This window comes from Platalea leucorodia (genome assembly GCF_965183815.1).
Source record: "Platalea leucorodia genome assembly, chromosome: 11".
NCBI lineage: Eukaryota > Metazoa > Chordata > Aves > Pelecaniformes > Threskiornithidae > Platalea > Platalea leucorodia.
In genome coordinates this window covers 5095736-5117745 of record NC_138833.1, presented here as the reverse complement: position 1 = coordinate 5117745, position 22010 = coordinate 5095736, and the positions used below count along the sequence as shown (strand labels likewise).

Genomic DNA, 22010 nt, shown 5'->3' with positions numbered 1-22010 from the left:
CCTTCATCAACTTATTGCACCAAGAGTTTCACAGTTTGATTCTGCTTCTGACTCAGAAGCGGAAGGCTAGAGGAAGACTAAATCTTCTCTACTTCATTTGTACTCTGGAGGAGTGTGCAGTTACTCTTTCTACAGAGTACGGGAAAGCATACTCCCTGTCTCTACCTTTTGTCTGGGGCTCAGACAGTGGCTGTCCCAAAGTGACATCATGAGAGCCGTGTTTAAGTTCTAGTTCGTCATGTGCGGTAGAAGCCAAGCAAAAGCTCTTGGTTTCTAATGTCCACGTGAAGAAAAAGTTGAGTCCCGAAGTATTCACGTGTTGAGGCTGTGTGCAAATTCATCACAGCGATATGTTGCATCTTCCCGTGGTATCATGCAGTTCTTTGGGCATCTGCTCGAGAGGTGCTTCTTGGTTTCTTTTCTGGGCTTGGATTACTACAGGTTTTACTGGTCTCTGTCATTACTTCTGCTTTCTCGTTATTCCACCGTGCTTCTTGCACCATGCAGCGCTACTGGGAGTGCTATGATCTTCTACCTTGTGCCATCTTTTCATGTATTGTAAACAGAGTGATTTGCTGTTCCCCACACAGCCAATGCCTTACTACAGAGCTATTCTGCTGTCTTTTGTCCGTAGCTAGTCTTCACCAATGCTTTTCCTTTCTTCCAAGGGGAAAGAGTTCTCTGGGTGTGCTCGTGGGCTGGGTAACTTTAGACCTGGGATGTTTAAGACTCATTCTTGGAGCTGACAGTCTCTTCTCTGAATATAATCTTGGTGCTCTCCTTTAAATCTTTCCAATTACTGGTAGATAAATTCACCAGTCCTCCAAACCATAGGTATCATTTCCAGCCCGACAAAACATTTTGGAACTGGCTTGACTCATTTGACTGGCTAAACCGTGAGTCAAGACCTCAAGCCTTGTCCCTTCCTTCTTAAAGAGCAACTTGTGTGAATTTGCCTCTCATGCTGTTGGAGTTATCTGTGAAATAACCTGCATGATAAAGATTAACTCTGTTAGCAGAGTGGCTGAGACCCAAGCCACTCCATCTCTCATCACCCCTATATAGCCTTCCGGAAAGGAACTGCTTCATGGGCGGTTTTAATCCAAATGCCCACTCTGAGGAATTGTAGAAGCACCTTATGAGATTGAGTGACTGTGAAATAATACAGTAGGTGCAATTCAGGGTTAAGAACCGGGAAATGGGGAGGGGAGAGGAGGGTAGGGAAATCCTAAAATGTTGGAGCTCATAAAAGACTAAAATAGAAGTTCACAGATGGTCATCAGAAGGCTGGCTATGTTTGTGAAAGAGATATCCATTGAGGGCCGCTAAACATGCAAACTCTTCATCCATCTGAGAAGTCTAGCTGAAAAAAGGTTGAAAGCTAGCAAAGCTGGTAGAGGAGCTTCATACATGCTTGCCCTATGCTTGTGCATCTGTGTGTTGCCATGGTTGGAAACAGGATACTGATCTAGGTGGGCCCTAAGTCAGTGCCAGTACTGGATGGTTTCTGATGTTCATCTGGTGCAAGAAACTAAACTGCTTATCATCTTTTCCAAATCTTATTCTGCTTCTGCTGAAACAGCTGCCTACAATTTAGGGATATGCTGTCCTTTTCATGGAGAGGGTTGAGACGCTTCAGGAAGTTCCAGTGCTTGTTCATGTCTAGAGCAGAGGTATTTAATGGACTTCCAGCTGCCCTTCACCCCCCTAAGAAGCTCACGCTGGATATCTGACTTTGAGAGTGCTGTCAAGTCACCAGTAAGGAATCCCTGTTTCCTATAAGACTTGCTTAACAAAAACCCAGGCAAAATCAGTAGCTTCCCTGAGAAATGTGAATGATAATGAGAAGATAAAATAATAGGTACAAATTTTATTTGTGAGATATGATGGAAACTGTTATACGAGATGCAAATGGTGGATTACCTACCTGTGTGGTTCATACCTCAGTTTACATTTAGAATCACACAGGACACGAACAATAGCAAGAACATGGTAGTTCTCGTTATATATACAGGGGGTGTGTGTCTACAAATAAAAAATAAAATAGTAAAATAGATATTGACAGCTTGAGTGTGAATAGTACACTTAAGTAAATCACTGGGGAGGAATGTAAGTGCTGTATCTTATCGAGTCACATCTTGGCTCAAGCTGGCAGCTCACCTTTATTAATTCTTGGGAGGAAAGAAGGAAGCTCATTAATTTTGTATTGCTTTTGATTCAGCTTTACGTGCTGCTCTTGGCTCAAACAGCCAAAATAAATGTTCCCAGGATATGGCTCACATACTTCACTTATCTGTCAATACTGTACACTGGCTACTCTGGAAAATTTCACTGAAATTTATTTTTCTTGTACTACTTAACTACCAGTAATTTAGAGAAAGGTTAGTTATTTGTGCAAATGACCTGCTAGATATGGTCAGGATTTTTTTTTTTTTTTTTTTAAATAACTCTCTCTTTGCTGTTCCCACAATTCAAATATACAGTCAATATAAAATTGTGGGGGGAGGGAAGTTTGCAACTGTTAGTCCAGAAAGTTGTTCTTGTTGGAAAGGAATGTTACAAGATCTCCAGTGCATGGATTTCCATGTAGAGTCAAGCTTCTCACAACAGTTAAGGACTGAAGAAAAGACTCAAGTATGGCCTATTTCATGCAGATACGCTGTTCATATGGCGACTACTATATCATTTATATTAAATTTTCAGGAAAATGTTACTTTGTTTTGGCTATAGTAGAATGATACTGTCCAGTAGTGATGAGTCATCTTCATATGTAGTGTGGGTAGTAAATGCACATCCCAAAACGAAGTGTCCTTAAAGCTTTAAGATCATCTTACCATTTTTGAAGTCCAAAATACATGAATTTCCTTTTGAATTTCGTTGATTTCACATCTATTGCAACTTCCAGTTTTAGGCTTTGCTTGGGAATCTTTTGCTGTTAACTGTTACAACACAGTCAGCTGTGTGTGATGTTGATTCCTATGGTCTCGGTCCATTAAAGCCTTCAAACAACTAGCAGTTGGCCAGTTTAAACGCCGGCGCGACTTCTTGCAACTCTGAAAAGCTGCCTGGTCCTAAGTGCAAGACAGGACAATGGGTGTTAAAAAAAAAAAAAGTATTTGTGTAACAAAAACTGTAGCCACAGGTTTGGTCAGTAGTTATTCATAAGAACTTACTGACTTTTCTTCAAAAGATGTACCACAGGGTTGAGGCATCACTGTAACTTTGAAACAAAAGAACTCATGCTATATTTCAAAAGGCAAAATAGAAAGTATTTTGGGGGCAAGCTGCTAAAATCCTAAGGATATATATTATATTCCAGGTTAGAATTTGATATAATATAATTCTACAAGAGCGAGCATGCCATATATGTACGTGCTTCTGTAATGTCCATGTCTCAGTATCTCAAGATTAGTGTTTACCTTCTCATGTCAATAGGGGCTTACAGGTAGAACTTGGGTTTTTTTGAGACAGTGGTTCAAGTGTAAGTATAGATCACTAGTGTAGTAAGACTGTGGTGGAAAAAATAAGAAGCGTGGAAGAACTTGTAGAAGCCAAACCTGATAATTCTGAGAGGTACCCAGTCTGCATTTTGCCTGTGCATAAAGTCAGTCTCCTGTCTAGTGTCTTAATAAAGCTGTCTGCATTTCTATTTCAAATTATTTAAGTAGTTTAAGCCATACTGTGGAAAGGTCAGATAATTTTTAGAAACGTCACTGGAAACATGACTGTTATAGAAGAGTAAGAAAAGTTTTAACCTGAAAAAAATGTATTTGGGGCTTTTTGGAGGCATACTTTGTCATTCTGTGGGCATTGCATACTTGAAAAACAGTAGTGCTTAGCCATGTAATGTACTCTGGTCACGGTATTGCCTCGGATGAGAGGCAACTGCAGTTTGCATCTTGGTGTTGGGTTTTTTCGTTATTGTAAAGCATATAACTTTAGCTTTTATTGAAATTAGTCAAGCATTATTTCAAGCATTGAAATACATGTAATTGTCTTTGTACAGAGATGAGCTGCTGTTTGATGTGCATACAGGTTATATGCTTGGAAATAGTTTATATTTCTTATGATCACTTGAGAAAAAAGTAAAAATTACCTTGTCCTTTTCTATTATCCTATTAAAAATATGGCAAACTGTCAGTTTGCCACAAAATTCTGTGATTGATGTGCTTGAAGTTTCAGGACTGACAAAGTAGTTGCAGATGAATTCAGGAAAGAAATCCACGGTCAACTTGGTAAGACTTGCTCCGTGTCTATCAACAGTAGGTTTGGTAATGTGTGTGTCCCTGAACATCAAAAAGACACTTTTTTGGAACTGTAGTTGATGTGAGTGGCATAAACATACTTAAACGGGAGAAATTTAATCCTTTGCCTTCTACTATTGGTAAATACCTTGCATGAGCTAGATCTTGTGCACGCAATCTGGAGATAAAATGGAAAGAACAGGTAAAAAGAGATAAGTGTATGCTTTGATCAGCTGGTGGTTTGCGAGTCCCCTGCACTACCTGCTGCTTAACACAGGGGTATACGTTTCCTGAAAAATTTGTGTTTATACTGGACCATCTTTATTTAGCAAAAAATTTCTGAAGCCTGTAATAATGATAAACTAGTTCAAAGATTAATCCCTCCCACTCTCTCTTGTCTGTAAGTCAAGGGAACAAGAACTATATTTCTTTGTGTGTTTATTTTTATGGGACTGTTGCTGGAATAAAGTTTTAAATGGTACAGTAGCTGTCATTTTCTTACCCTTTGGGAACTATTCAGGGAATAAAGTAGTTACGAGAAGCCACTTACAACGCTAGTTTGAAGATGTGTAGATTTGTAGATGTGTAGCGGTTATATCTTCTAATTGGGTGTACGCATTTGGGAAAATGACAGTTCCTGATAAATGTATTTATGTACTGTGGACTCCTAGAGGGCACTAATATCCTCAAATTTCATAGTTCACTATGTTTGTCTGTAGCACGTAATTATATAGTTACATGTTACTCAGCCATTGCTGGACAGCCAAACTTTTTTTGTTATTGCTGATGCAAGACTGAACCTTTTATTTCTTTTGTAAACATTTAAAAAAAAAAAAAAATTGGCACCTCTTTTCTGAAGGAAGCCATTAGCAGCTCTGTCAATAGGTCTGCACAGGAGGAATCCAAACACAGGAAAAGTGCGAGAGAGGCAAAGGGCAGCTAGCAAGGCGGCAGGATGCATGCTTCAGTGAATCGGGTTTGGTTTGCGTTAGTACATCTGACCAGGGCTACAAAACAAAGAGGTTTATTTTAACAATATGATAATAAACGAGCCTGGTTTCATCAAAAACATTTTCATAGTAGGTCACTGACCCATAAGAACTTATGGAAAAACAAATTTGGGTCTCATTTATGTAGACAAGAGGTTCTGTAACCACAGGATTCTTAAACTTCTGAAAGCGATGGTTACAAAGCAAATGGAATAATGACACTTCCACTACAATGTAACCATAATTCAGTTGGAATAGCAGATCAGCATTGAACATTACATCAGAGGCTTTAAACATTATTCTTTTCTGTGGCTTGTTTGTTTGATTTTAGCAGCTTTTTTTATACTTGATGAAGATTTATGGGAGTATTTGCTTAAGCAAAACACTTAAGGATTTAGCAGTCATTTCTCCAGGATCTGTAGGAACTACTTAAAGGTCTGTGTTACTGTTGGGTAAGAACTGCTGCATCACTGGTCTGGAATAATTTAGATGAACTTTGTTTAGCTTACATAATTTTATCAAAAGCATTTTGCTTCTTTGAGCTTCTTCATGTTAGAAGGATTATACTGCTTGCCATCTTAGAAACACCGTGTTATTGGCTGAATTTCATGCTGTCAAGCACAGCAGTCCTTAAATAATCCCGTTCCGGAGTGAAACATCGATGATGGATTCAAAGTACTTACCATCTTTTAGTTCTTTCTTGGAGAATATATGAACATGTAGGTCTTGAAGCCTTGACCTTGCTTTTCCTGACATACCTCCATTTTAACTGTGTCCGTTGAACTGGAGCTCACCTGAAGCTGCAGCCTTCCATATGGAACAGAACAAACTAATTCATGTTGGCTTATAGTTAACTTTGTTAGTATCATGTTCTCAGTTGCTTGGAGATGATCTCTTCTCCAGATCTTTCTCTCTGTCTCAAGGTGTTACAGTATGAGGATCACAAGAAGAGAGGGTACTAGGGTTCGTGCAGATGTTTTAGATATTATGTATACATTTTAATTTTTTTTGTCTTCGATAATTCTGAGTGGGATAGGTGTGATGCAGCGTATGAGGAATACAAGAGAGAAATGGGAACTGCTGGGTGCCGAAGCACTTCAGAAAAACTGACCCCCTGCATTTGGTACCTTGCTGGGAAAGTGGAAGTGGATCAGAGGTAATTATCGCAGAAATTGGGTGTGCTCAATTTTTAGATAAGAGCTTCTTTAATGACAAGGTACTTTTGTGGCTGGTTACCTACCCCTTGTGGCTTCCTGGTGAGAACCCGTCCTTTGAGTTGTGATAGGTAATTCCCACAGGCTTGTGATAAAGCAGTCACGAGCTGCTTTTTCGTTCTCAAATTGAAGTCAAGTGTACAGTGTGCTCTTTGTTCCGCTTAATTATTTCCTTATATTCATTCTGTTGGCTTTGGAGGATGCATCCTTTGTTAAGCTTCCAGTTTGATTTCGGGCAAGAGATGATTCTGCTAGTCTTCCTTTTTTAATAGTTCTGCTTGGCATATAGCCCCAGGGAGGAAGGAGTAACGCATTGCCACAGAAGCATTCTTTACTATATATGGAGAGGCATGGTGAGCTGGGCTGGTATCGAGTTATTAAAACAGATCAAATAAGAACAGTGTTCTATTTCTTCTGATAAAAATTGCAATAATAGTTTTTACTTGTAAGTTTTCTTGCTAATTATTCACAGCTATTTCTGACTTCTGGAAATGGTTAGTTTGATTAATATAAACTTTTAAGACTTGTCAGCAGGGGCAACATGGCTTGGAGATGTGCACGCTAAAATTTACTTTTTGCTTTCTTCACGGGGCTTCGGCCCTGACCTGGAGAGATTACTGTCTGATGTAAGGGAATGGTTTAACCATGTCTATTTTACTCTTACTTCCTTTACAAAAATTGGTGAAGTATTAAAAATGATGGACATTTAGGGATACCGCAATAGATTCTTTATGTTCCTTGGATAAAGTCTATTGTTTTCATGTAGTTTGTGGAGGAATAATGAGAAAGTAACTGTGTTTTTTCTCATTCTATATTAGGGTTTTGAAGATGCAGAAGTTGGAAGATTTTTTTGTGAATTCCTAAATTTTTTTTTTTAGATTTGAAATAACTTAAAAGCTTTGCAGAAACTGAGAAACAGCTTATGCAAAGAGTGTTTCTATGTTTGAGGGTTTATTGATCAAGCTTTTTTGGATTGATTTGAATGAGAGTTAATAGAAATTGTAAGTTCTTGTATGTTAAAGACTGAGAAAGGCAGATATAAACTACCACGCTGCATGAATGTAACTGGTTTTATAAATACGCTATGGAGTTGAGAGATTGTCCATGGACTTTTGCTTGCTACTTCTGGATTTACAGGGTTTTCTTGCTGTTGACATTGTCAACAGCGCTCCCTGATACCTAAGATTCTCTATTCCCTTCTTCAATTAAATTGGTACTAACACTTCTGGCCATTTCTGTATGATGTAGAGCGTTGATCTCTGTCTTTAATGCATACGTGAATGTTATTAGACCTTTTTTGGCTTTTAGACCTTTATGTTGGCTTTGGGAAAATGTTGAAATTTAAACCTGTTCCTCGTACTTTTTTTTGCCTATGTTATTAGCTTGTTCCTAGCCAGAGGAAATCTGTGTATAATGCTTACATACTGGCCCTGTCCTCCATTTTAATGCGAGACTTTTTTCGTATGAAGAGATCCTTAAAAAAGAAAAAACAAAAGAGGGATTCTTATATTGAAAACTAAAAAGTATTATGGAGCTACCAGTTCACATGCTGCTGCTTTGTACAAAGAAATGTAGTCTGCTTCTGATAGAGGGTAGATAATCTTTTTCAGTCTAATGAAAAGTTACTAATAAAGGTTATTACTTCTGACAGCTTTGAAAATGTGAACCAGGACCACCCAGTCTGCTATGTTTGTAATAAGGGATCTCAAAGTTGTAACTGCTGTAAACTGTTTTCCTTCAAAAAACAGTCCCTTAGCGACATGCCGTGGTATCTTTCTCAGTTTTTGGAAAAGCTTCTGTACTAACATATCACGTAAATAAAGACATTCATTTATTCCACACCATAATCCTGTAATATGGTTGTACTGTGCTTCCTTCTAGCAACCTTATTGAAATTCCGTTGTATGTCGTCTGGCTTTATTTTCTCGTGTAGTAATGTAGAGAGGTGCTGACAGACGGTAACGGACAAGGTTGACTTTTTTAATGGGTGCTGTATCGTGACTGGTCTCCCTTACAAAAAGGCAGTGATACAAAGCAAAGGAAGAAGTTACGTTAATGACCACTAACATATTTCTTGATGCTAATAGGATTTGCTGATGAAACCACTGAGTGAAATTGAGTGTGCTCCTGCTTTACTGTTTCCCAAGTCAGTGCTGTTTAAAAGAGAAAACTCAGTAACTCCTTAGAGTTCAATAACTCCTGTCTTTCTGTCGGAGTCTCCTGTTATGCATTAATTCATTTTTACTGCTTCTTGGTTACACCCAAACGTGTGATGTAACCGCTTCTCCCTTAAAGTAACTCTTAGAAACTACTTCAACTACATCATGTTCCCTGAGGCTGTTCTCCAAGGACAATGCCATAGAGCTCTTAACAACAAAGGAGAAAAAAAGCTAGCTTGTTTATTGCCAAAAATGAGACCCAGATGTTTTGAGTGTGGAATAAAATAAATGACCAAATTGGGGAGTGAACCCAAAGTTACTTGGATAATTTCCGGACAGTACAGGCTGGAGCACCAGGACTGCTCCCTTGAAACTACCCATTTTAAAAACTTAAAAGCAGCGTAATTTTGATTTTCTGTTGAAGAATGAGTTGTATAATAGGTAACAAAGCGAATATAGATGTTAAATCAAATTTGAAAGTTGTTGAACTTGTGTGGAAAGGAATGGAGTACTACTTATTTCATGACAAATACGCAGTACTTTGATTTGGTAGTAAAGCTGTCGATGCTCAGTAGAAAAGCAGACACAGGCCTTGGAGGCCAATGGGTATCACACACATGCATGGGATTAAAGCTAGATAATTGTTATATTCAAAAAGACAACAGACAGTTTATATCATAGCCTGCGTAGCAACTTAAATTTCTGTGTGGAATGTGTTCAGTAATATATGAGAATAGTATCAGTAAATATAACACTGCAAGACATTTTAAATAGAAAGCGAAGATGTAAATAAGAGCTTTTTGTTGTGAGATCTTCTAGTAGAAGCTCTCCTTTTTCTTCTATAGCCGTGTAAATTTGATGATTTCTGCTCATGCCTTGAATATTTGCCATTTGCATGAAGCATATTTTACTGATATTATGGTATTCTAAATTTGCACAATTTCCCAAGTTTGAAAAAATAACACTTGCATTGCTTTTACATTGGGCTCTTATATTGATTACATATACTCCATGGAAAGGAGGTGAGTGCCTCTCGGGGGCTTTGAAGAGAGCACGGAGGAAATTTCTCATTAGTTAGGGGGCATGCATCCCCTCACTGTAACTTTGCAGAAAAGGGGTTTTGGTTTTTCCTTGGTTAGCTGCTTACTCAGAGTAAACCTGTTCCGCAGCTGCGAGAACAAAGCACGAAGCTGAAAATGTTCCTTCTCAAGATACTGGATACGATTGTATTTGATATGACCTGTTAATGTTGCTACTCTGTCAGACCCACGCTAAGGATGTGTTTGTACGCCTTGTAAGTAATTGAGAGAAGTCACTATAAAAATAATACCTTAAACCTGCCTGTGCTGTGTTGCAGATTATAAAAAATTATATTCACTCACCGAGAAATAGTGATGCATGAGCTGAAAAATATCAAGAAGGAATGTGATTGCATTAAACGCTTTCCAAATTTTCAAATTAAGTGTACAGGGAATGCATAGGTCTCTTAGACTTAGTGTTCTTTTACATGTTTATTTGACTTCTGAACCCTGAAATTCTCTTGAACTTTCTGAAGTCTTCCAATGGTGATACAAGCCTTGAGAAGGAAGGGATGTTCTCCAGGTAAGGAGCATTATGCTGCATGATTATTGAAATTGCTTTCTCCTTCAAAATTTGCAGTAGCAAAGAATCTGGTTAGATTCTTCTTGAAAAAAAAGATTAAAATGGTTGCGAGCTGAGCGAGGTAAAGGCTTTAATACATGTGGCTGAAGTGGCAGATAAAAAAATAGTTGTTTTGCCATAATGCAGACTCTCCCATGGTAGACAGGGTAAAGACCTGGGAAGTTGCTGACTGACTTCTTGCTATGTTATGGTTGCACATCCATGTGCATCTTGTTCTTTTCTATCTATACTGATCACGCCTTTGATATAGATCAGATTTAGCTCCTTCTTGCTTTTCTTGTGAGTGGAACTCCATGAGATGACAGTACCCGAATTGGATGTGACCCTTCCAATGTGTAAACAGGAGGGATAAGGCCGAAGTCAGTACCCCAAAGAAAGTTTCCCTTCCAGGAAAACATGACCTCTGGCTTGAAAACAACTTGAACATTTTCCTATCAAAATTGAGACTCTTTCCTCATCCGGAAGTGATCCAGAAGCCAAGAAAAGGAATAAAACAAAAATATAATAAAGATAAAAACAACCCTTGTAAAGTGTAGGTATTTTCCTCCATTTATTTCATAGAATGGTCCTGATAAACGTCTTCAGTCTACCTCCAGGCTGGTAGCATTGTGCCTTTCCAACCTCCAGTAGTTGTTTCTTACTCTGTTTTTCAATAGTCAGGGGAATCTTAATAGTTAAGCTTCTCTCCTATCCCAGCTTCAGACAGAGGAAGAAATATTATTAGCCTAGTTGGAGCCAGGAAGGTAGGAATTTCACAGTTAATAACTTCTCCATTGTTTTTTTAAGGGCCCTTGATAGTCCGTGATTGACATGGAAGTTGTTTCCCTCTATCCCTTTGCCTTCAGGACACAGGAATCCCCAAATGGGCAGGAGGCTGAGGAGGAAGGGGAGAAACTGGCACTTGTTATGTATATGAGCAAAATATTTTTGGGAGGTGGGAAGGGAGTGTTTGTCCTTTGTTGAAACTGTGTTTGATGCTGTCTGTGGCTGCTCGAAAGAAAACAACAGTATACTGGAGGACAGTGGTGCATGTATACTTCTTGTGACTTTTTAAAAGTCACAAATTCTACAAATCTGCATTGTAGGCTATCTGAATCATTCAGCAAGAAAGTGCAGTTTGTAGCACGATAAAGCTGTGAAGTATAGACGTTTATGTATTCATGTTATATGAGAATAGAAGTCAGCATGCAATATAACTAGGAGGAGTACAAGAGCTTACTTGGAGGCATGTGAGGGTGTCAGAGTTGGGACCCAAGGGCTCTGGCTGAAATAAAATGAGAAGTAATGTTCATAGAGATATATACAGATATATGGACATGCATATATATGCCTACATACATGTACCCATATACCTATCTCTTGATTGCAGCTGTAATTATGAATCTTTTCCTTTGCTCCTTGATGTTCAAATAGTCCTTTTAAGCCTTACATTGGTAGCACTGAATTTGTGCAGCAAGCAAACTTCACAGTCTAAAGAGGCTTTGCAGCAGTGCTTTGAATAGAGGCTTAAAATGTACATTTGTATTGTTTAGTATAAATTAAAATTTCTAGTATTGAGTTTAAATTCTTTCCTGATGAAACTGAACAGAAAAAAAAATGTGCCAAAAGATACTGGCCATACTAGCTCAGGCCCAACGTACGAGTCAGCCAGTATCATGTCTTCAGATGAAACACTATAAGGAAGAGCAAATGAAGAAAAAGTAAATATATAAATTATATTGTGGCAGAGATCACTTGAATCATCAATTGGGTCTTCGTAATTAAAATTACTTAATGTTTTTTCTGAATTGTTTGTCTTCTATACCCACATAAACTAGCAACTAATGATATACAGTCAGTTGTTACAAAATGTAACTGCATATTGTGTGGGAAAATTAACTCCATTTGTTTTTTGAAGCTACCATCAACAACATTTGATATTTCCAAGTTTTTTCTTGTATTACAAAAGACGAGAGCAACTGTTTCTTATCGCCTTCCCTTGCTTCATAATTGTACAGACCTGTAGCATATTCTTCCTCAGCTGTTTTCCTTGTGAAAACAGGAGCTTGCTCTGTCTCCTGAGTTGTTCCAATATGGAAGCTGCTCTGTAACTCTGATCATCCTCGCCATCTTTCTCTGAACCTTATGGGATCCTTTTTGAGGTGGAAATTCCAAAAGTTTTCAGTCTTGGACATGTGGATACACCGTGGATTTACATAGAGAAATAATAATGTTATCCGTTACTCTTCTAATAATTTGTAACACTTGCTTTATGAATTGCTACAGAGCAGTGAGTTGATGTTTTCATGGGTCTGCTTCCTCAGAAGTGATTTTTGGGTTGGAGACTGCTTTTGTATGCGTGAACTTAAAACTCTGTTTCCTTGCATATCTGCTGAATTTTACCTGCAGTGAATTATATATGTCATTTTGCCATTTGGGCGCTAAATACCATTAGTTCTTCCTGAAATTTGTAATCAGCCTTCTCTTCATATCACCAACAAATTTTGTCATCCCCTACACCTCCAACTTTTCAGGTCACCTGTGAGTATGCTGAAGTATGGGCCCTCATAGAAGTCTTTTTTTTGGCTCCGATGGTGACCTTCTTACTCTTTCCAGTTCCAACTGCAGTTGACACTTGCAATATAGTCTTTCGCAGTTCTACATAGTAGCTGAGTAACAAATTCATATTGCTCCTGTGAAGTAGAGTTAAGAGGTTAGAAAGTAGAGGGAAGGGTTAAAAATAGTGGGGTTTATGTGCCTGAGTCCAACTTGCAGCCCAGCACCTGTAAAAAAAATCTTCAGTGATTTTAGCTGCAACATACAGTCCCTGACGGTGCTGTGCAAGACTGTCTTTGGGGAAGGATAGGCAAGTCTATTGGGGTTTAATTTTTTTAAAAATGTTTTTATTTGTTTTCTGATTTCTTGGTCTCTTTTGTAGCTTTTATCTCCAAGCTACTTGTGTCTTTTTTTTTTTTTTTTTTTTTCCCCTGTCTGTTAAGTAGTTTAGCGCTGTTTCAGAAAAGTAGCCCATTTAACCAGACTGGTAACAGCAGGTGAGTCTTTCTCAGTGCATAGCTCACCAGTTTCTTTTAAAGCTATATTTAGTTATCTTCTTGGAGGTAACCTATTGTTGTGTTTGTTTTGTTCCATGCCTATCTTATTTTATATCTGCCTTGAAAGTAACGTCATGTAATATCCAGAATAATAGTCAACAAGTAACCTGAGGTATATATCTTACGAATAATGCTGACATGTCTTGCTGTCTGCAGCATTGAAGGAAGGAGTTACTCTTCTTTTATTAAAAACTCACGGGCACATCTAGTAAATATGAAGTTTTATTATACAAAGCTATCATTCAAAACTATTGTGGTGGGTAGACATACTGTGCATATATATGATGTTAGGAACGTTATTATACATGATGTTATACATTTCATAGAAATAAGTGCTCCTGCAATACCTTAGTACTTCATGCACTGAAGTTTTAACTCCGTATTCCTGTATAAAGTGATTAAAAGAGTTGAACCACTTATGTGCCTGGTTCTGTATGAGGGATTTTAAGAGGATGAAGCCATATTGTATCCAAACATAATTAAATTCTAGATAAGCTTGTTCCCTAGACTGAATTTTTCGGTTTACTAAGCAATCTTAGTTACAAAAAGTGCCAGTGACTTATAGAAGTTTCAGAAGAAACAGTAGTTCACTTCCGTAGTGAATTCCTGCATACAGAAATACAGGTTTTTAGCCTTTACCATTTATAGCCTCCTAAACATCTTCCAGCAGAAGCATAGGTGAATATACATTGGAGCCTAGTGAGCGGACATTGTGCTAGCGTGGTGGTCTTACATGGACGCCTTGGAGATGACGTATGGCCTCCTGGAGGCCCAGTGCTTACACGTTGAGAACTATTGTGCGCAGTTGGTGGTTGGTCAGCTTTTATGGGTCGCTTATGGGGACTTGAGGAGCAGACTAACAAAACAGAATGAAGTTCTATTTCCTATGCATAGGAGTAGTTAAAGTAATCTGGAAGATGGAGGGAGTTGCAGTGTATGGAGATTGTTGACTGTACAGTCAGCATGTGTCTAATCAGACTTAATAAGTTTGACTCAGTGCAGGTATTGCCAGAGCCAATATGACTGCCGGAGAGCCTCTCTGCACAGTTCTTCAGCTTCTGGGAGGTTTTATTAGTCTGGACTCCATGCTGCGCGCATCTAGAGTTGCTTCTGATCCAGCACCGGAGCTAATCTGTTCTGTGGCATTAGATGATTACGCATCATTCTGCCCAGTGCTCCGAATTCCCGGAATACTTTGCAGCTCTTATTAGCTGTAAAACATCCAGTTCAAAATACTGCGGAGACTGAACAGCTGCATTCTCATCCAGCAGTCCCAGGTCAAATAACCTGGCCCAGATCTTGCCTGGCTCTGCGCCCCAGATTCCTCCCTCCCTCTGGGTGTACCTCGGTGTTGGTATGGCGATGGTTGGTGCTGTGTGTGTGCACACACGTGCATGCACGTGTGCTGATTGCATGGTGGATGTTTCTAACAGGAGGGAAGAGGACAGATCAAAGATTTTAGTTGGTGTGCTGTGAGTCCCAGGTGGTGTTCCCAGTTTGAACAATGCAAAGGATTTGCTGTGACAGTCAAAATTTGACTGATTTTGCTCATGCGAAAATGTAAATGATTTTTTCTTTAATTCTGGTGTACTCTTCAGATTCATAAAACTGACATGTTATTCCTTCATGATGTAGTTAGTTGCAGTTGCAAAAATGGCTTGGCTTTTAAATCCAATTTCCAGATATTGTATCTTGATGTTATTTCTATTTTAAACAAGTCAGTAATTTAAAATCAGGAATATCTATATTTGTTAATACAGTGCAGTCACAAGAACAATGTCCACGAAATCATTTTACAAGATTTTGGCTCATTTTGTTCATGATCTTTTGGCAGACCATTTTTATTTTATTGGAATAATATATGGCTTCACCGTTTCCAAGGTATTTGTTATAAAATCAGAAATACTGTTGTTATTAGCATTAAACACCGGACAGGACAAGATTTAGGCAGTAACATGATGCTGAAAGGCTCTCACAGGTGACAGGCTGAGGCAAGCTGCGGGAATTTCTGCACCGCTCTTGGGGTGGTTGTGTGTGTGAAGGGGCTGCTGCACAGCGGGTTCCTGAGAGCTTTGAAGTTCCCTTAGGAGCAGCTCACCAGAGCTCGCCCTGCCCTGTGCTGGCGTTCCTAACGCTCGCTTCACCTTGCACCTGACGTTTCCCTGTTTGTCCTAGAGCTTACTGACAGATGAGGGTGAAGTGAAGTGAAATTCTTGTCAAATGGCACGTTAGGAACTATCCCACTACGTTTCATTCGTGTTTGTCACTTCTCTGTCAAACTCGAGGAAACGGTGCTTATAAATGACCATTCAGAACATTTGCTCTTTTCATTAAATAATTTTGAAACACTTCTGTGTCTCTTTTATAAGTTTTCAAACCATCCTGTCTGGTACTTTGATACTGCTGTATTGAGAACTTTCTTAATGGCCTTTCTCTCAAGCGCAGGAAGAGAAATAAGAAGTGTAGGTGGGACTCTTCCTAGCCTATTGGTGGTGTTCTGGCACATAATAAATATAGGCATGTTAAATGTATCCTACATCAAGTATGTCGAAGTTTATATGAGGTGATCTAGTCTTATACTTAGGTGAGTATTGCAGTAGGAGTTATTTAAGTACAGTAGGTGATGTTCCAGAGAAACAAAATGCTATTCGTTCTCAGAGTTTCCCGTAGAACCAAATGACGAATAAAATGACTTTTGGCAGAAATTCCAACTTGAAGTAAATCTTAGGAAGTGATGGAAGTGATGTTTGGAGAGTTCCATAGCTTGAACCAAGACATCAGTAGCCATGGACTCTTTAAAGGTTTGTTGTTACATCTGATTTGCTTAGTTATCAACTGCTAACGTAGCCTTGGCTTACTGGCTGCAAGCTCTGTTTGTGACAGAAGCCCGGTGCACTTACAGTGTTTTGAGGACAGCATCACGTGCAGTGCCGCAGCACTAAGCGGCGTTGATGTGCTATTTTGAAAATCAAGCTTACGTGAGTTAAGGGGAAGGAAGGATGCCATTCAGTTATTGGTCTTGATAGATGGATTTGGCTTGCTTACTGCTGCAGTATAAAAAGACCAACGCTTCATTTATGGCCATATAATGTTAAAAATATTAAATGAATTTAGACCAATATGAAATGTTTAGTGCTAGTGAACAGTAGCTCACAATACGAGCTCTCCAAAAGCGTCCTTGTGTGGACTTTACTTCTTATGATGTTTGAAAGAAAATCAGTACTAAGGTAATGTCAGGGTGAAATCTGAAAATGCTCAGGACAATTTAAAAGGGCAACTGAGAACTTGGTCTTTACCCATCGCAGGTAGGGCAGTGTTGACCCATACAAATAGTAGGAAATCACTTAACATATTTGATCTTCTGGATTAATTTGATAATAAGTTAGGGAAAAATGTTTTCTGTTACCTTTTTTTCTTTTCTCTAAGAAGTTTTGTGTCACTGCTAGTTGTAGATGTTTGACTTCTCAGGTTGCAAACTTTCTAAACTTGAAAATACAATTTTTTGTTACTACATACATTTTCTTGTCTGCTTGTTGGTGTGGAACCTCCTATTCTGGAAACTTAATCTGATTTTGTGGAGTTTCTGTGGCTTAAAACAATGAGCATAAACTCAGCATTTGTGAAATCCTTGCAAGTAGGCATAAGAATATTCTTAAACCATATCCCTTGGATATTGCTTTGAGGTAAGTCAGATGACTCTGGATTGCCAGTGGATGATTGCATGTACATTGCGAGAGCTGAAATAGCAATCAGACACAGTAATAAACATCAGACAACTATGTGGAATTGATGCATCTCCCTAGCAGTCTTTTTCGTTCTGATCGATAAATAAATTCAACATACTTAGTGTCTCTCAAGAACTAGTGGTGGTCTTAATGATTGAGGACGGAACTGAGGAGTGCGAAGACCTGTATTATCATAAGTAATTATTTTCATTGTATTTCATCCTGCTAAGTAAATCAACTACTCTAGAATATAAACATGCTTAACTGAAAATATGAATTTGATGAGGATTAAGTAGCACATTACTATCAACTTTATATTAAACAAGATTTAAGATTAAGTTTAATTTGCTATAAAAGTGTGAAATTTCACATGGGTAAAGGAATCCAGTTTAAAATCTTCCCATGTACTTTCCCAAATGCAAACTAGTGCGTAGTATCTCTGGCGTTGTTGTTGTTAGTGTGTCACGTACTGGTTTGTTCGTTTCTCTCGGAGATGTAGGTGGGTAGGCAGTAGCAGCACTGCGAACTAACCCAGTTCGGTATCCGCTGAAGGTAGCGTGCGGCACGCGTACTGCGTAACGTTTAGGCTCTGTAAGCAAGCTTGCTGGTGCAGCCTTTGATCTGTTCTAGGTGTCAGAAAGAGAAGTAAATATTCCCCTCTCCCCCATCATCCCTTTATTTTGCAAGACATGTTCATATGGTAGCCATATGAAAACTCTGCCATATGAAAACCCCGGAACATTAGTTTGATCTCTGAGGGAAGGCCTGTCAATTCAAAAATATTCTTGAATTCTGGTAGTGAAATTACTCAGTGTGCAAGAAAACTGGAAACCAGATATTGGGTGCTAAGTATCAGTAGGTTTCTTAAAGTTCCAGGTGTCTTCTGAGATCAAAACTCTAGCAAAAATAGGTCTGTTATCAAAGTGAACTTGTAAGGTAGATGGGGAACAAAGGAGGGGTAAATACAGGCTTATATAGGAATGTATATGAGAAGTCAGCTTCCTATTTAGAACAGTGGAGTTGTATGTAATTAGTTTAAGTCAACTTCATTATATAAATACCATTCGTAATGCCTGTGAAAGCAAGCGACTGTTTCTATTGTCAGACAACAGAAAAAGGATTGTAGAAAAAGATTGTTTCTTATAAGCGGAACTGCTTTTGGATTTTGCAGGGCTGTCATGCATTTTACAAAGGAGAGGAAGCTTATGCTTTTTTTTTTTATAGCTACTAGCCTGGAGTAACTTGTGACAGTTGATTTCTTACAATTGATAAGTTGTGGTCGTCAGTGTAAAATTTTTCACAGCGAGTGAGTAAAATGGACTAACGTGTAAACATTAAGCAGTTCTCTGAAATGTTTCTGGAGGAATCTTGAAGATCAAGATTGTATTTCAAATCACCATATAGTTGTTTGGTTACCTGTATGTTCATATGTTGTACAACAGTGCTCATGTTTTCAAAATGAAGTTTTAAGAAAATTATTAAAAAAAAAAAAAAAAATCTTGTGTGGATACTCTAGAAATAATAGCTAATCTGGAAATAATCTTGGTTGGACAAGTTACTTAATTTTCTGTGCCTACATCTTTAGGAGGAGAAAGAAAACCCAGATACCTCCTGGTACCTATCCCTCAGAGCGGTGCAAGCTGACCATGGGGGCCACATGAGTCCCTGTTAGTAGGCATCCAGAGGAAAATAAAAGAAAAAATATTTGTGTACTCATTCATATGAAAGCATTCAAACTTTCTGGTGACTGTCACTTGACTCCCTACCTGAAGAATCTAGGCAGGTGGTCTAGAGGTGGCATGGTCTGTTCGGCTTGTGTATGAATAATGTACATAATGCGTTCTATGCTGAGTTCGTAGCAGGATGTTTAATATAATGGGAGCTTCATGTGTTTATGCATAATAGAATAAGCTTCTTAAATTGGAAGATTATCTAATTTTTTTTATTCTAATTGTAACTGTTTAGGCGTCTGAACAAGAATAAATTGCAAGTTCTTCCAGAGCTGCTTTTTCAGAACACACAGAAGTTAACTAGATTGTGAGTATAATCCGATTTATGTTTCTATTGTACGTTCCTTATTATACAGATTTGCATGTTTCTGTTTTGACTGTGGTGAGAAGCTTAATTTTTGTGATACTAGAACTGCTACATAGTAAGGATTCTTAAGATGATGTGTTATGTTTGCATGTGTGTAGTCGTAATTCAGTAGGGCATAAATATCAGAGGGAAGAGAAACCACAACATTTTTCTGTTCCTCATATATTCACCATGATGACTTCAAGGTGAATTACTTTCAACTCTCTGTGTAGAGCCATAGAAACCATGAAAAGTGTCAACTTGTCGTAGCCAGTATAGTCTAGACGTCCACAAAGAGAGATTGCATACTCTTATTTAAAAATAGAATGTTGACATAATACAGATTGTTATAACTTTTTTAGTTTTAAAAATTATCTTTTTAAGTAAGTCAAGGCATTGCCAGGCAGACCAGCAAAGTTGTGGCTGCTGCCTCGTCAGTCAGGAAGATGAGGAAATATGGAGAGGTAAAGAATTTTTCATCTCCTTGAAATATAAGAACTGTGTTATAAGGTGTTTAAACGGCATCAAGACCAGTTTGAAGAGCAAGAGAAGACTAACGTGAGCTTGGCATCATTTGTTTTGGCGTGGGGAGGGAGAGAGTGGTGTTAGCACAATGACTGGATGATATATAAAATATATTTAAAAAAAAAAAAATTGAATAGAAATAAAATGGATGAGCAGGTGCCTGCACAGTCGCTGTCAGGAAAAGTCACCTGCTTTTTAAAGGAGTAGTCAAAAGCTGTTTGAAATCACTTTCTAGATCCTGCCAAGGTTAAACTCATGACCCAGTCTGCCTTTTTGAAAGATGTCCTATATGGTAAAACTGTTTTGTTTTTTGGTTTTTTGGGGTTTGTTTGTTTGTTTTAATGCTTGAGTTTACATATGGAAGACCAGTTAGTAAAATTTATGATTTGTCTAGTGAAATTGTAAAGTTACTACAGGATTGCTGAAAAGTTGCTACATCCATGTGGGGATTTTATACTTTTTTAATACCTCTATATGCAACCAAACAAACCATTTAGGCAGTGCAGTAATTTTTTTCTTCCTGTGGAAACAGAAAACACATGGTCATGGTGAAGAATAATTTTGCAATCAGCTGACTATTTACAAAAACAGGCTCTTCACTGATGTTTTGACAGCAGACAAATTGAACAGTGTTGTGCAGCAAGTGGTACTGTTACAGTTTTGGAGAATTTCTGTTATGAACTTTGTTGTTGCCTGAACTTGCTCGTGAAAAACTGTACAAGTAAGTGAATGACGTTGTTCTGGAGGTTAAAAAAAAAAATGTAAATACAAATAATTACAAGCTATAACTGTCTTTTAATCTCAATCTGCTTGAAAAAATCTTTCTTGGATTTGGTTTTGCAAGCTTTGTCGCAGCTTTTGAATGCACTAGAAAGTATTTGCTCAATGGATTTGCTAGGGCTGAGCGATTTGGGTGTATTTCCTAATGTTCTTTGCATGCTTTTGACATTCTGTATCTTGAACCTTCTCTTGAGTATAAAGTGTGAGCCGGTACGTACTTGCAGACACCATTATCTGGTCTCCAGAAGATGCCAGTGGTATTTATTTCATAGAAGTGTTGTTTCATATAGGTTGATTGTCTAAGGAAATGGTGATGCTTTCAAGATAACAAATTTTTTATAGAGTTTACATGTATCCGCTAATACCAATTCCAGCGAAACATGTTGAAACATCCTCTGTGAGTGGTCTCATGGTAAAGGGCTCTTGTTAGGCTGCAAGGAACTTTCTGGTGGTTTGGAGGGCAGGTTGCGCATGTTGATAACTTGGGTGCATCTGTCTGAAGGATCCTTGCACAAAGAAACTAAGTGACAGTAATTGAGGCTTTTTGATACTAGAGTGCGTATTTTTTAGTAGGTCGTATAATCATGATACATATAGTCCTTAACAGCAAGAGTAATAATTTTGGTTTTAGAATATAAAGATTGTAATAAAATTATGTAAAATAAAATTATTAGTATGAATGCTGTATTCTCTAATGCCTCCCGATGGATGCTGTAGAAATATTTGTCTTTATTCCCTGACATTCGTTCAAAGTCTTGGTTACTGTTTAATAGTGCTTTAAATAGATCACTTTAGTGCTGTTTGTCAGTAGAAACAGGCTTTTTCTTTTGAAGATACAAGTGTTATATAAATATAGTGAATATTTTAAGTAAATAAATCTTAGCTAAGTGAACTGTTATGGTTCCAGATGCAGTTTGGTTTTATGTTTTTCAGTGATGGGATAAGAATGAGAAATTTGCTGCCTACTAGAATTTGTAAAAATACACACATATATTTTACACTTTGAGGAAAAATAAAAATATGTGTCTAAGAAGGTTACTTTCTATTTTTTTTGTGTTACTGTCTTGGACCTACTGCTAGTAGATCTCAGAGTTGGGTTTTTTTCACTTCTGTTATGACTTGTCTTAAATCCAACAGTGCCAGTCTACCTTGTTCACAACTGGCTTTCTGGGTAAAACGCTTCAGTGGAGAGGCATGGTGCTTGCATTCCTCTCCTGCGGCTGCTCTGACTTAGCCTTTCAGGAAGAAAGCATAGCTGAGAAAGTGATGAAAGGGAATTAAAGAAGTGAAGCACAAATTGATAAGAGGGACTGATACACGGGTGATGTAAATTCTGTGGAATTTGCGATGAGTGAATTAAAATGAACGTTAAAAAGTGTAGATAATACTGATCTTAATTTTTATTTTCCATAGCATAGGGGTATGATTTCTGCTGCCGTATTTTCAAACTGTTGACTCTGGGCTACTAAGCTATGAGTCAATTATTTTATTCTTTTTTAATAGTTATAATCCTGATAAACTAGACAGTCCAAAATTAAGTATTA

At 38.1% G+C, this 22010-nt stretch overlaps 1 protein-coding gene across 1 annotated transcript in view; it reads left to right on the top strand.

The window, feature by feature from the left end:
* SLIT3 (slit guidance ligand 3) overlaps window positions 1-22010 on the top strand; it is a gene marked incomplete at both ends in the record, with an annotated part of 527658 nt that overhangs the window by 35251 nt on the left and 470397 nt on the right. Inside the window, one exon of the mRNA XM_082324538.1 lies at window positions 19051-19122. Within this exon, the coding sequence (XP_082180664.1) occupies window positions 19051-19122 (72 nt within the window). The remainder of the gene's footprint in view (window positions 1-19050; window positions 19123-22010) is intronic.